General features: G+C 38.9%; 1 protein-coding gene across 2 annotated transcripts in view; it reads left to right on the forward strand.

Moving 5' to 3' along the window:
- The first annotated feature begins 893 nt into the window (after positions 1 to 893).
- LOC109032269 (protein croquemort) overlaps positions 894 to 15466 on the forward strand; it is a 28597-nt gene continuing 14024 nt past the window's right edge. Inside the window, exons 1-3 of one of the 2 annotated variants that reach the window (XM_019044309.2) lie at positions 894 to 1164; positions 13741 to 13968; positions 15181 to 15341. In XM_019044309.2, the coding sequence (XP_018899854.1) occupies positions 13849 to 13968; positions 15181 to 15341 (281 nt within the window). In that variant the 5' untranslated portion in view covers positions 894 to 1164; positions 13741 to 13848. Of the gene's footprint in view, positions 1165 to 12736; positions 12891 to 13740; positions 13969 to 15180; positions 15342 to 15466 lie in introns of those variants that run through there. The other variant, XM_019044311.2, reaches the window with a different exon arrangement.

Genomic DNA, 15466 nt, shown 5'->3' on the forward strand with positions numbered 1-15466 from the left:
CCATCTTGGTTAGAATTGAAATCTGTAGGCTGGCAGTGAAATTTTGTGTGTTAGAAGTTGCTCAGAAGGGTGGCTGCACTTTTGGGCCCTAAGCCCTCCATGAAACGATCTGTCGCTACTCTCCCTATACAGGTACTCTATGTTTACCTACAGTACAACATGAAGGTCATGTAGTATGACAAAGGTTTGCATATTAATTTCGTGTCCTTGTCATAAATATGTCATTCATATTCCTGAAATCTTATGCTGAATGATAATGATAAATATCCTCTGGTTATCAAATGGCTATCAGATCATAGAAATGTTCTTGGAATGACTTCAAGTTGGTCAACCATCATTGAAATTGGCAAAATGATTTAACGAGAAGTTTTTGAATTTATTTTTACTTTTAACGCGCATCTGGAGAGCAAAAGTTTAACAGTCTAACATTCAAACAGATCGCGTGCGTTCTGTAATAGTAACATCTTACAGCTTTTTGTGCGGATCATGGTAAAAATATCCGTCCACAGCCCGTCATTTTAAAATTACCGCCATAAAAGAGGATAATTGCAACAGCCAATCGTATTTGCGGATTCTTCTAAATTCAAATTTGCTATTTCTTCAGACAGAAAAGAATTTCTTGGTTCCGCAAGGATTTTTAAAGACTTTAATTTAGTCTCAAAAATGTTGTGTGAGAATTTCGGAGAATGATTTGAAGCTTACTTTTAAACTTTAATTCATGCGAAAGACGCTTTGACAGCACTCAATAAATATTGCGAAATTTAGACTTATGTTGGCCTTTAGCTTTCCTTGCGGGCATCATTGTTTGTTTTTTTCCTGCTTTGTTGTTGTTGTTGTTTCTCTCCTGAATATTTACAATTTACAAATTCTTGAAACACCTCACTCCTGAACTCCTCAGTCAATGTTTGGTCAATGTTGGATAACGCCTCGTAGCTAATTCAAGCGCGTAAAATCCGTCGAACCTCGGAGTTTTCATGGTTTTCAGTGTAAGATGAACTGCATGTGCATTCAGTGATTCAATTACTTCCCTGAACTAAAGTAATCGCGTTCCTGTCATTAGTTATTCTGGTCCGTCATGTGCACAATGACCACCTAATTTTTGAGTGTCAAGTTGAGTGCGGCACTGAACTCTCCACTTAAGGTTTTGGATAATCATTATTTCTGGTAAGAATCCAGTCCATCTTTCTATGTCATTTTTAAGTTAAGTTTCATATTTGGGAATCCACGTTCCGCTTCAACACTGAAACCATCGCACACAGGTGTTTACTACTTTTCGAGAGGTTACCCGTGGCTCGTTTCAACACTGTTGATAACACAGTCGTGCGCCTTACCTTCATGACAACTTTCATAAAAAAAATCCACTTACTTGAAGTGATCATCAAAACTGTTCTCTCTCCACATTGAATTTTATAATTTGTTGATGAGGTCGGAACATTTAAGTGTGCGCTAGGAGCGGTAGATTGCATAATGTAACCCAGTTCAGAAACGCTGCAAAACACATAGGTAAAATTGCTTGATCATGGTTTTTTAGCGTGATTTTAAATCTTCCTATTAGGAGAAATCAATATTTTACTAATTCAAGAATCATCTTTCTTTTAATACTTAATCAAGAAAATAACCAACTCTGCTCTGTTGTGAACCAGAATTGCTTACTGGGACATGTTTCTTGTCTAAATTTAGTGGCTCTCTCATCATCAAAGGGGAGTGACATGCCTCTCTCTGAAGAGTAAATACTTGAATCAATACCTCTCACGTGGTTTGAGTCAAAAGCAGTTTTTACTGTTGAGCACATGGATTGTTAGATTGTGTCTACTGAAATTTTTATCCTGTCACAGTAGATTGTTTTGAACAGAACCCAACCAATCTAAGTAGAAGAATGGTTCACACACGGCTTTGAATAGATCTCAACCAATCTAGAAGAATAGGTCACACTTTTTTTGTACAGAATCTAATTTTCTAGTAGAGAAGTGTATGCAAGGTTACACAAACTGATTGCGGTGGACGCACAGGTCGTAAGACAGTTTTTGTCGGAGTTTTTTAGCTAACGTGCGTTGAAATTTCAGCATAAAACTGAAAATCTCAAGACAGAGAGAAGCAAGATATGAGCACCATATTCCGTCAAAGAGATATGCTGTTTGGTGCAACACTAGTTACGACCGTTCAGGGAGGCAGCTGCAGACGCGCTTCAGCCTTGTTGGGCCAATCCTCAGTGCAGCGCAGCCTCCTGAATAACATATTGCGGAATATTGTGTTCATACGAGCTCTTTCCCTCTGTATTGAGATTTTAAGCTTTTTGCTGAAATTTTAAGGCACGTTGGCTGAAAAACTCCCACAAAATATGCAAGTTCAGGTGCGGTTTTGACTGTTTGATGAATATACTTAATATTGAGAACTTTTCAGAACCTACTCCAAGCATTTCCCTTTACGACCAGTACTTACCTAATGGCAGTTATTTCTGAAATTTCAAAGGTACAGTTTTGGAAATTCCTCAGTCTTAAGTACTCTTTATTACATTCAAACTTGCTTTGTATTTGCGGCATTGCATAGCTTCTGAGCATGTTTTCATTTAGAAAATAAGCAGTAAAAACAAAAGTTGAGTTATTAGCCGACTTTACGAATATGTACAATAATTGCGACTCAGGCCATGCTTTGATAAAGAAACAATGTGCAAGAGGATTTTAATATATTGCATATTGTTTTTTTCATTAAAGCATGGCCTGAGTCGCAATTATTACATATATTTGTAAAGTTGGCTTATAGCTCAACTTTTTTTTTTCACATTATGAGTAGCCAAAAACCAAAAAATCTTGAAAATAAACAGTTCTCCATATTACCTTGAAGCTCTCACGATGCTCGACTAGTAACAAGGATACCTATGAATGTTGAAATTACCAAATTACAGATCTCTGTTTGCAGTACTGTAGATTTTCTGCCAATTGTTACTCTTTTGGAAGATATCCCATCATTTTTATTTGAAGAATGAAAATTCAAAATCTGATAAGCGCATCAGGCTTTACTCAGATTGTACAACTGAACTTGTCTCTCATTCTGTTGCTCACCTGGCGTAAAGGCGTATCTCAATTTCCATGTAAGCCCTGTTCCCCATATGACACTATGCCCTCCAGGGCTTATGTGTAAATGGAGATACGCCCTTAAGTTATAGGGGCAACGACTTTACAGGAATTTGGTGGTCTAAGAATAACAATTCTTGTCATGCCAATGCGAGCAGAATTTTGAGAAAATTTCCACATGGAAAGTTCATCAAGTAGAGACCTTCAAGTTCTTTTACAGAAAAAAAGTATTGTGCACAATTTTAGCAATACCTGAAAGTATTTAGCGCCAGGTTTTGAATTTCCTCTCTTGATTTGACAACAGTTTTTGTGATTTATTGTTACCTTTTCCAAGAATATGCTCTGAAAATCGTGCATTGATGGACCGGGGTTTACTTAGCAGAAAGGAGTCAGACCACATCAGCTATTGCCAAATTTAATCGGACAATTTAATTATTTACAAGAGAACGTCTGCGAGGATTCCTTTGAAATAATTGAGGAATTTGCCTCTTACTCTGCAGAATATTTAACGAAATTTGAAAAAAAAAAAATCCGCACAGCCGTTTTCATTTAAAAAACAAAATTGCCCATTTAAATTTTGCAGTAGCTGATGGCAATGGGTTGGTTCCTTCCTGCTTAACGCGGTCCTAATGTCCTTTAATGCTTGTAGTTTTTACAAAATGAGGCGCCAATTTTGAAACACCGCAATCGATATCCGTGTTTTCGTAGTTCTACCTTCAATAAATATTTAGAATGCTCATGGTGGCAAAATTCACGAAAAATAAAATCTTGAAATTTCACGTGAAATATTTCATGAAAAATCAGAAATTTTTGAGAGATATTAAAAAATACCGGTTCCTTTTCACGTTTCGCAAAATGTAAAAATTGTGACTTTCTTCTGTTTTTGTGTGTTTGAGTGCGGGTTGCATACTCTAGCCTCTGAAAAATGAAATGTTTCACAGCCTAGTGAAATTTCATGAAATATTTCATTGAAATTTCCAATCTTTCATTTCTTTCTTATCTTTCGTTGCTACCCTGAGAATGCTCGATGAGCCGTCCAAGAGGTTTGGCAACGGTGGGAACGGAAATCGTGTGAACAAGGATAGATAGGTTATCTCGCTCCGCGACCGTAACGCAACGAAAGTGAAACCGAAACAATTGTGCAAATTGAATTGCCTGCTCTTCGGCTGCGCTGCATTGGAGAAGGTGAGAGGAACAAAAAATTGAGGGCAAGTGAGAAAAAATCCGTCCGAATTCCATGTCATTTTCGCGACAAGCCTTTTGAATACTTCCCGATGCGACGAAACTTGTGACCGTTGGCAGGTTTTTCCTGCTCTTCAAGACGAAAATGCAAATTGATGTTTTTTTATGGCTAAACTCATTGTCAGCAAACACCTAAAATCATTGAAAGGTTCAGTGCCAGATTCATGAAGTTCTCACCCGATTTGAGATCGACTTAAGCACTCCGTGAGAGGAGGTTTGGTTTAAGGGACCAAGGACCTCTTAAAGCCAGAAAGGGACCCAAGCAAGGGAGAGCTCACGATTTTATTTTATCTTTTAAATTTTCGAGTTTTTTATAAAATCTGTAGAATCAGTAGAATCTGTGTTCCAAAATACCATAGACATAAAGCTGGCTGTAAGATTTCCAATAGCTTCTATCGCCGGTTGCACAATTTCTTATAGCCTTGTATGGCCGATGGCGATTAAGCAACAGATAGACGATAAAGTTTATGCTAAACGTTACTAAGTACGGATACTAGGACTTAGTGAGTTTTTGGACTACCGCTTTCTTTTTGTGCCGTAGTACCTTTCTTGATTTATTTTGCGAGGAAAGCTCCGTACTTTTGAAGGATGCCTGTCATTCTTAATATGTTGGAGCTCCTTCAATTTCTTATGATAGTGTGCAATATCACTGGCGCGAAATAGTTGCCTCAGACGCCGTAGCACGCTGCGGCGCGGCGCGACGGGCGGGCAGAGAGCGCGAAACGCGCATTGGCGCCTACAAACCTAACAGGGATACTTGACGCATTGCGCAATGCGTGAAGTATCCCTGTTAGGTTTGTAGGCGCCAGTGCGTCGCCGCTCCGCTCCGCTTTAATATTTAATCTCGCGGAGCTAGCGTTTCTCAACTCATGATTTTGAATGTTTGCACACTCTGTATGGATTATTCTCATTTTAATTGATGAAAAAAAATATGTTTTAAAGGAAAATATAATGTGTGTTTTGTAAATATCAAGGTAGTTCCGTATCAAACTTAATGATTTCCAAAGCACACGAATTTCTACACAATTTCTTATAGCCTTTTATAGCCAATGGTGATAAAGTGTAAAGCCGGCGATAGGAACTATAGCCCGACTGTATACTTTTTATAGCTTCGTATAGCCCGGCTGTATGATTTGCTCCGCTTTCTACAGGCAGCTATATGATTTTTAATAGCCTTCTTCAGTCGGCTATAAGAACTCCTATGGTATTTTGAAACGCAGCTCCTATCGCCAATTTTTACCAGGGTATTGTGCAATCTCGATTAAAAAAATTCCCGATTCTTGTGCGTTTTAGAGGAAAAATCAGTGGAATTTTCAGTCAGAAATTGGAAACTCATGTTGAGGTGGACTGCGTCTAGCAGAAAGGAACCAAGACTCATCAGCTGTCGCCAAATTTAACCGAGCAATTTAATTTTTTACAAGAGAACGCTTGTGTAGATTTTTATGAAGTCTTTGAGGAATTTGCCTCGTACTTCGCAGAAAATTCACTGTTTGTAATAAAAAATCCGTACAATCGGTTATGTAAAAAATTAAATTGCCCAACAAAATGGCAATGGCTGGTATGGCTTGGTTCCTCTCCGCTTAAGCGGTCCAAATGTAGTTACCTTCTTTCGTCTGGGCATTTATGAACACCTAAAAAATCTTGTCGACGGTTTAAAAATGCTGCTGAAAAATTGGATTTATTTATGCCGAAAGGAACTGTGTTCAAGTGGGAAGATGGGATGTACTCATGGTGAGCTGGATAAGAAACAATTTACAAGTAGATATAGTTCTTTTTGAGAAAATGGAAAAGCAAGATTTGACATGAAATCAAAAGGAACTGAGCACTAACTCGTGAGCCGTGGACATGTGAGCCTTGTGGACAGGGCTCATGAGTTAAAGTTCAGCAAGAACAACAATGGAGACGGCTTCGTTGCTGTTGACGTCACTGGCGCTTTATAATTCCCATTCATTCTTACGACCCTCAACTAACGAGCACATCCAATCTTTCCACTTGCACATAGTTCCATTTAGCCGTGGTTTTAGCCGGGTTAATATGTCCGGTAATTCGTAGAGAGTACCGAAGAACGTGATGCGCTTTTTCACAGAGAAGAAACAACAACCTTCCACCGTCGAAATAACTTGTCTCTACTAAACTAATTCTGGAAAGAAAAAGAAGAAGGGGAAGGGGAAAGAAAGAAAAAAAAATCAGCACAAAAATGAAAAACTCACTACGGTTTCCGACCGGATTCGCGATGAATCCGAAATTAATTTATGCGCTTGGCGCAAGCGGAAGAGCAAGTTGAGCTTTTTCCAGCCGTTCGAGTCGAAGCGAAAAAAAAATCGCCCAATTTTTTCGCGTAATTTGCCGGCAGTGGGGACCTTGGGACGAACCAGTCCGAGCCTCCGAGCGTCGAAACGTCTGCATGACGTCTATACGCCGGCGATTATCGTCTCATCTGATGACCAGCGTGATGAGACTGCCACTCGGCCATTACGGATCATTCTTCATCGTGTCATAAAATCCCACGGGTGGAATCCTCCTGAGTCATAGCTTATTTTTACATGCGTAACTGGCGCGCCGGTGCTCGTGAAGGAAACTTAGTGCTGAGAGGAGAGGATTTTATAGTTGCTTCTTTTTAGTTTGACTAAATGTTAGCGTTGAAAAAGGTACTCGTGTCCGTCTGTAGGAAAAGGCACCTCATTACATGGAAAAAAATTCGAGTGAACATTGAAGATAGTAAGGTGAAGGTAATCCAAGTGTAGCATTTCCCATGCTTACGAATAATGGAGATGTTGCATGTGTGAAGAATTTGCAATTTGACTGCAGATTCTTTCGTAAAAGTTCGCGAGAAACACGATGGTGCCACTGGTTTGCTCTGAAATCAACTCCCAAGCTCAAAAAAAGCTTTCAAATTGAGGCCAAAATGAAGGGGATATCCCACTCTATCCTGTAAGTCCACCTCTACATCAAGACAAACTCTACGTGCGAAGATAGGGAGCAAATACATTGACAGGGCTGCCACTTTATTTGAGGACTCTTAAACTGAAAACACTTGCATCTCTGCCAATGTATTTGCTCCCTTTCTTTGCATGGAGAGTTTGTTTTGATGTAGAGGTGGACTCTCAGGATAGCGTGGGATATCCTCTCCATTTTGGCCTCAACTTGAAAGCTGTTTTTGAGCTTGGGAGTTGATTTCTGAGAAAACCAGTAGCACCATCGTGTCTCTCGCGAACTTTTACAAAAGAAAAAACAGTCAAATCGCAAAGTCCTCACACTTGCAACATCTCCATTCTTTGGGATACTAATGATGTATGTTTTAGACCCGCACCTCGGCAACAGTGGCGATTCTTGAAAGTCGGCATCACTGCTTTTCCTCCATTAAAATGTATGTAAAACAATAGATTTATGGCGAGGCAGCTCGCCTCACGCGGAATCGATATTTTAAATGGACTTCAAATAGAGGAAAAACAGTGTTGCCAACTCGTAAAATCGCCACTACGTGGTAAGCATCGTCCTCTTGAAAATTAGTTCTTGCGGAATAAAGTCCAGTTTGCTGTGCGCATGGATACTATATAGAATAGGACATGTTACATTTTTCCAGCATAATTTTGTTAGTGTAAATGGTACGCCCTAGTGCTGATAGTACGAGAATTTAGCGGAAATTTTAGATGCTGAGATATTTACTATCTGGAAACTGCGAGCTATTTTTTATGTTTTTTTCAAAACCTCTGGAAACATCGCGTACTGGCCGCGAAATTAAGGTGAAAAACGCGCGATTTTTCATTCGTTCTAAAACCGCTGAAAAAATCACGTATTTGCTACGATATTAAGATGAAAATACGCATAGTTCTTCGCTTTCCTGTAAAAAACCACCGGAAAAATCGCTAATTTCTCGCGATGCTGAGATGAAATTTACGTATTACTTCTTAGGCTCTAAGAAAATTTCTAGAAAAATCGCGTATTCTGCCGTGATCTTGAGGTGAAAAACGCATAATTTTTCATGCTCTTGCATAACTGCTGGAAAAATCGAGGATTGAATCATGAATAAATATCTCGCTAAGGGATTACTATGCAACTTTCGCGGGGCAAATCGTATTCTACGTATTTTGATGGGAGAACATATATCACAATGCTTAAAGTTGCATCTCGTCTAGTGGTCTATTGCCCTCTCACCCTCCCCAAGTATAATACTCGATTGGTAGCTCAATTTATTTATTTTTTTCATGAGGCAAAAGCGTTCGTACAAGCGTCTGACACTGCACAGTGCACCCGCACCTTTTTTTTTAAAGAGGGCTCTTGCATAATTTTGAAGCAGGCTATACCTGTATCGGCTAACAATAAGTACCATCAAAACTTATTGTTCGTTAATTGCCCAATATGCATATTATGCAGGCGATGGCAGGCGCAAGAGAGGGGAATTAGGCTTAAGCTAGTCCACTTCTTACGAAGTTATTCTCACCAGAACGAAATCATCGCGTCACCGAGGCTCTATTTGGTGGGAAAATGCTGTATGGTCTCTGAAATGTTGCCAAATGTTTGCTGATAAAAACCGGATTCTCTTGAGAATCAATGCATAATTTTCTTTGAATGTTTCACAGAATTTTGTATGCAATTTAATCTAAATTGTCTGCAAATTTCAAAGAATAATGTGCAAAAATATTTTCAAAAGTAAATATTTTATCGGAGCAAATTTGGCAACAGTCGAATGTTCATACGGCGTTTTTTATGGTGCGGTAGTATTGAACGTTTGTCTAGCGTGTAGTAATGTACTACTTTCTCTACGAGTGCTGGACCGCGAGGTCTATTGGACTGATTTAAATGAAAAAGAACTATCTCCACTGTGACATAGACCCTACCATGCATGTATTCTTACGGGTCGTAGAGTCCCTGTCATAAGCGGGATGATTCTTTTCGATTGAAGTACGTCCTATATTGATCGATCGCGTTGAATCGATTTCGGACGTTTAATGGATCGTAATATGGGATTGCAGCTGCTTCAATCGTTCATATTCTCACTTATCGTATCCTATAAACTGCGCGCAGTGAAGCCGGACTTCAACTTTTGTTTACGGTTTTTTTTTTTTTTTTTTTTTTTTTTTTTTTTTTTAACTTTTTAAAATGAAGCTTTGGCATCACATACGCCCGATATTCTGTCAACCTAGAAATCCGGGAATGGAAACATCGATGGATTTTTTTTTTTTTTTTCATCAGGGAAACCCGAAAAACGTCATGATTTTCGCAAAAATGATTGATCATGGAATAATTCTAGATTTCGTTCCGTATGTTTCGTGCTCAGTGAGATGATCCAACTCAAAACATATTCTAAACCCTCTTATATGTTCTTGACCAGAACCGAAAATTCTTAACTTTTCCAATATATTCTCGCTGCTAATACTATTCTAAAAGACTCATAAAAAACACAGTCTATCCATTTGTTAATCTTCGGTTAGCCGAAGTAGCATTTTTCAACCATAAAAATAGCGGTTTTTCAAAAATTAAGTCACGATTTGTATTACGATTTTTTGACGATGTATAATCCCTAGGATCATCAACATCTGAGCAATTATCCTCAAACTTGTCGCAATTTTATGTCGGTAAAACCTACTTCAATAAAATCGAAATTTTATTTCAATTCATCACGACCGTTTTTTTTTTTTTTTTTTTTTTTTTTTTTTTTGATAATATTGCGATAAATCGCCGTCGATAAAATCACGATTTCATTGCAAATTTATGCGATCAAATTGCAAGTAATCGCAATTCTTTATCCCATAATATTGCAGTAAATCGACATCAATGAAATCGCGGTGCAACGTATCGCGATCACTGCAACTTGAGAGTGCAGGGCCGGATTAAAGGTGACTTATAAACCAATTAAGTACGTGTGATTTTCTGGTGACTTTCCGGTGAAAATCTACCGGAAAGTTGTACTGGCTGGAGTTGTGGCTGTTTAAAAACTTAAAATTAAGTTTCCCTCTTCAATAGACCTCGCTAGAACCAATAGACAATACGTGAACCTATTGCCAGATATCTTTCCTTCTGAGGTTATTACCTTCAATTTCTACAGCAACAAGGGCAATAAACATACCGGGGAGCACGGGTACAAATATTGATTCGAAAACTTATATTTATGTTACTCCATCGCGCTTTGATTGATTTGATCCAAGCTTTAATCGAACCGATAAACGACATTGCTAACCTGATGGATATCGTCTCCTTACCTACATTTTGCCTTCAATCTAGCTGCATAGGCAACAAACACACCGGAGAGCACACATAGTTATCTATTCGAAAAACACACATCATTCTCGCTCTTTAAACTTATATGGAACCAATAGACCACGGGTAAACTTATGGACAGGTACTGTCAGGTACTGTATTGTCTACCTGAAGTTTGCCTTCAATTTTACCGCATAGGCAACAAACACACCGCGGAGCACGAACAGGTATCTATTCGGAAAATATGCATTTGTATCGCCATCACCCCATTATATGGACCTCGTTTAGCAGAAAGGCACCATGCCACGCCCAAGTAGCATTTTTCAACGGAAAAATCGCGATTTTATCGCCGATAAAGTCGCGATTATCCTCGATTTTATCGGCGATAAAATCGCTAGGATCATCAACATTTGAGCGATTATCCTCGATCTTTTCGCGATTTTATTGCGATTTTATCGGCCCGAAAAAATTGCGATTTTATCGCGATAAGATCGAGGATGATCGCTCAGATGTTGATGATCCTAGCGATTGATAAAATCGCCAAAAAAAAGGGGTTAAAGTTGTCAGCCGATTGCCGTTAGGTTCAGCCGTCAGGTCCTTTGACGAAGACGAGCGTAAAATCCCCGGAGCCTCCGCGGGGATTCGAACCCCAATCGCTACGGTGGAAGGCCAGCACATTGTCACTATGCTATGACCGCTATATGACTTGCGTGTGCGAATTGAAGCCTCTTATACATGGATCGGCGCTTCGCAACCTCACAACTTATGTCTTTGCGTTGACTGACACCGATTTTTCATTGGATTATTTTTTTTTTTTTTTTTTTTAATTTTCCCTCCTCTGTATTTTATTTCATACCTTGAAATACGGTTGGTAAAATAAGGTTCTATTGGTAATCTCATCATTCTGTCTCTGTAAAATTACCAATAATAGTGAGATGGCAAAGTTACCGATGGACCTTGGGAAAAACGCCAATAGTTTTTATCGACTGTGGTAGAATTACCGGGATAAAATGGTAAAGTTACCGGGGATTGATTACCAATAAAAGTGGCATTCTTACCTGAAAAAATCAGTAAAAATACCGGTTTTCAGGTAAGCTTACCAGTCTGTCTTTGTAACATTATACTAATAATTGATAAAAAAAAATGAGATGGTTAAGTTACCAACGGATCTCGGTAAAAACGGCGGCGGCGGAATAGAAACATCTTTCATATGCGTCATTCATGCGTTAATGAAAAATTGCAATTTATTGCAATTTTATCTCTATAAAATCGCGTTCGATAATATCGCGATTTTGTTGCAATTTATCGCGATTTTTCTCCCGATAATATTGCAATAAATCGCGACGTCGATAAAATCGCGATACATTCTCCAATTAAATCGCAATTTATCGCGATCACTGCTACTTGGGCGTCAACAATCGCCAAATTTAACTAGTTAAATTTAAATATTTTCAAGAGAACGGGTTGTGCAGATTTTTCTGCAAATTTGAGTAAATTTTCTGCATAACACGAAGCAAATTCCTTAACATTTTCCAAAGAATCCGCGGAAACGTTCACTTGTAAAAAATTAAATTACCCAGTTAAATTTGGCAATAGCTGATGTTTCTGGCTTGGTTTCTTTCTGCCCAACGCGATCCAGGAATGATGAACTGTTTCAAAATCTTTCGAAATGAACACCTCGACCTTCATCTACCATATAGATTTTACTCCTCAAGACTCCACAGTGGCGTGGCGTTCTTTCTGATGTATAGATTTATCTGTCATTTAAACCTATGGAAAAGGATCGATGAACAGGGTAGCTTCAATAGCTTCAAATGGGAAAATATCGATAATTTCACGCTTCGCCACGGAGACTCCATAGAGTGAGGAGAAGAAGGAAGAACGCCCTACTCACGTGGAGAGCTTCAACGTAGTTCAACTTGACCCGTGCGGAAGCTCCGTATGCAATATCTGCAGGCGATAATCCTATTTTATACAGACGTAGGCATTATTCCGAGCGCGGTAGGGTTGTTTTTTATGATGATGCACCGCCATAACGTTAGAATAATTTCATTTCATTATCAGTCAATTATCATTCGCTTTGAATACTCTCTCATTAATGCTTTACAGTGAAATTAATTGGCTGAGAGATAAGGCTATGAATCACTTTTCAACATCCTTCATTTTTTGTCAAACTTGCCGCCGCATGTATGTCTGGAATAAACGAACACTTTGTCAGTACGATGGAGCAAGCTTTTTTTTTATTTTATGGAACTCTGCTCAAATGAATAGGAAATCTTGAAAGTTCGTGTGTTCAGTGCATTTCCCACTAGATTTACCGTACTGTAATTTCATGAAAGAAAAGGAAATAGAACTTAGTATACACTGTCAAACATCAAAGTAAGTTTTCCAAACAACTCTTTCTGTGCTCTACCAACAAGAAAGGAAGAATGTGTCGAGTTTCCCAATAGACAACCAAAAAAGGCTCTAGTGGTTTGCCACAGTGGTCTTGAAACAAAACACACAAACAAAAAAAGAAAGCGATAAAAATGACCCTAAAAACGGCTTGCAAGGGGTGCGAGTCTCTATTAAGCGTGGACTTAAATCGCAAAAAATCAAAATCTTGGCTGATCCTGATTTCGAGGTATCGCAATTGGAAATTTTCACAGTAAATGCTTGTTTTTTTTTTCTGATTTTGATCCGCTCTTATATTTACCTGTCCATTGAATCGGTGTTGATCGGTTCACATTTTTTTTTTCGTTCGATTCATGTCGATCGAATCTCTCGTTACGTGCAAAATACCTTCATACTCTTTTTTTAAATAAACAATTCGCCTTCAGCTGCGTCAGCAGCAATTGTCGTTACGAATATGTTGTGCGTGGTGATTTCAGTTCATTACATACTTGACTCTCTGAAGGCGTTATATATGCGCAAGTACCGCGATCTGTCGGAGAAGGAACGAAGTAGGGATTGAGCGCTTCATTCAATCTCACTTTTGTTGTTCTCTAACAGGGTGCTCCACTTTCGCACAATAAACGCCTTCAGAGAGTCAAGTATGTAATGGACTGAGATTAGCACGCACAACATATTCGTAACAACAATTGCTGCGGACGCAGTTGAAGGCGAATTGATAATAACCGCACAATACACGTTGAAACGCATTTCAGCTCTTGTATTAATATTGTTACCAATAGAGCAATAGTCACTGGACATAGTGAATGTCTTTAATGGTTGATGTTTATGGTTGCAGGTGCAAGTTTGTGATGGCTGCGTTTGGAATCTAGGCATCCGCTCTGCGGATCGGGGACGGACCCCGGTATTTCCATCTCTCGGAACCGAAGTCCCCGGGCGGCTCAGGATGACGCCTTGGGCGATAGCGCAGAAATGTTTCCTCTTCGGGTTTGGCACCATCTTCCTCCTGGGAGGAGCCCTCCTCAGCGGCTTCTGGCCCTCCATCTACCGCACCGTCATCGAGCCGGTAAGAATATAAGCGGCACTCGCCGTGTCGTACAAGGTGTCTACCATACGAAAAAAGAACGAGTGCTCTGGAAGAACACACGGAGGAAATACTCGCAGATTTTATCGTGACGTAGGACCCAAGTAGCATTTTTCAACGGAAAAATAGCAATTTTTTGCGATTTTGTCGGCGATAAAATCGCTAAGATCATCAACATCTGAGCGATTATCCCTGAGCTTGTTGCAATAAAATCGCGATTTTATAGCCCGGCAATTTATCGCGATTCTATAGCCCGGCAATTTATCGCGATAATATCGCAACAAAAATCGCGATATATGGCGATTTAATCTCGATTTTATCGGCGAAAAGTGATCGCGATTTTATTGAACAAAAAATTGCAATGCATAGTGATTTAATCGCCATAAATCGCAATTTTTTATTCGATAATATTGCGATAAATTTCCCTCGATATAATCGCGATAATCAACCGATAAAATCGCTATTTATGGAAAAAATAAACACTGCAGTGAGTGATTACTTAAATGGTGACTAAAATGGTACCTCTGATTGCCATAAAATTTTTAAAGATACAGATTGCAATTGAATGGATTTTAAAGTTTTATTTCAAGCCCGTGTAATACCTGGAGAAACGCAACAGCGCTCGTGGTTAAGTCTGAAATCCTAAGCTTTAAAAAGATGTTTTTAAGATCCTAGCGGCTATTCTAAAACAAACACTGGGAGACTTGTAATCACTCTTTTTGCTTTTAGTAAAGATATGGGCAAACTCATAAAACAGTTTCCAGGATGTCTATGAAATTGTATGGGCGAGGTGTGAATCCCCTGTAGCTATTCAGAGATTAACTTATCTCTGTTATAATTTTGGATGAAGTTGATTTTTCCAGTTTAAATACAGACCCTACCTCTTCATTCCATCGCACAACCTTAGTACCTTGTGTACAAAGTCATTTAAAAAAAAAAGTTCCGTACGTATGGTATAATGTGTCGCTTGATTAAAATGACAAGGCATGTAGTTCTAACCAAATTTCAAATAACTGTAGCAAGATATAATTAAGTTTCATTTGAACTGTCTAATGTACTACCTATATATTTATTCTTGACACTTGTTTTTCTCTGGAGACACCAAGGTAGAATAGCGTAATGAGCCCAACAAGATTTTTCAAACTTATTCAAAAGAGTAAATAGTTATCTTTTTCGTAATTTTTCTTTTTGCAGCAACTGATGTTGAGAAATGACACGCGAACCTTCGCCATGTGGAGAGAACCACCAGTACCAATTTACATGGACTTCTATCTCTTCCATTGGGCAAATCCAGAGAGGACTTTAGATGGTACTGAAAAACCAAAATTTGTCGAAAAAGGACCATATGTTTTTCGGTATGAGCTCTCCTAACTACATTTTCTGCCTAATTATTAGCTTCTTTCTGGAAGTATTAATATTCCACTTGCTACCGGCGATGTTTCCTCTCCGATAAAATTTGCTTCTTAAAAACGCTGTTCGC

This window comes from Bemisia tabaci, chromosome 3 (assembly GCF_918797505.1).
Source record: "Bemisia tabaci chromosome 3, PGI_BMITA_v3".
In the NCBI taxonomy this organism is placed as follows: Eukaryota; Metazoa; Arthropoda; class Insecta; order Hemiptera; family Aleyrodidae; genus Bemisia; species Bemisia tabaci.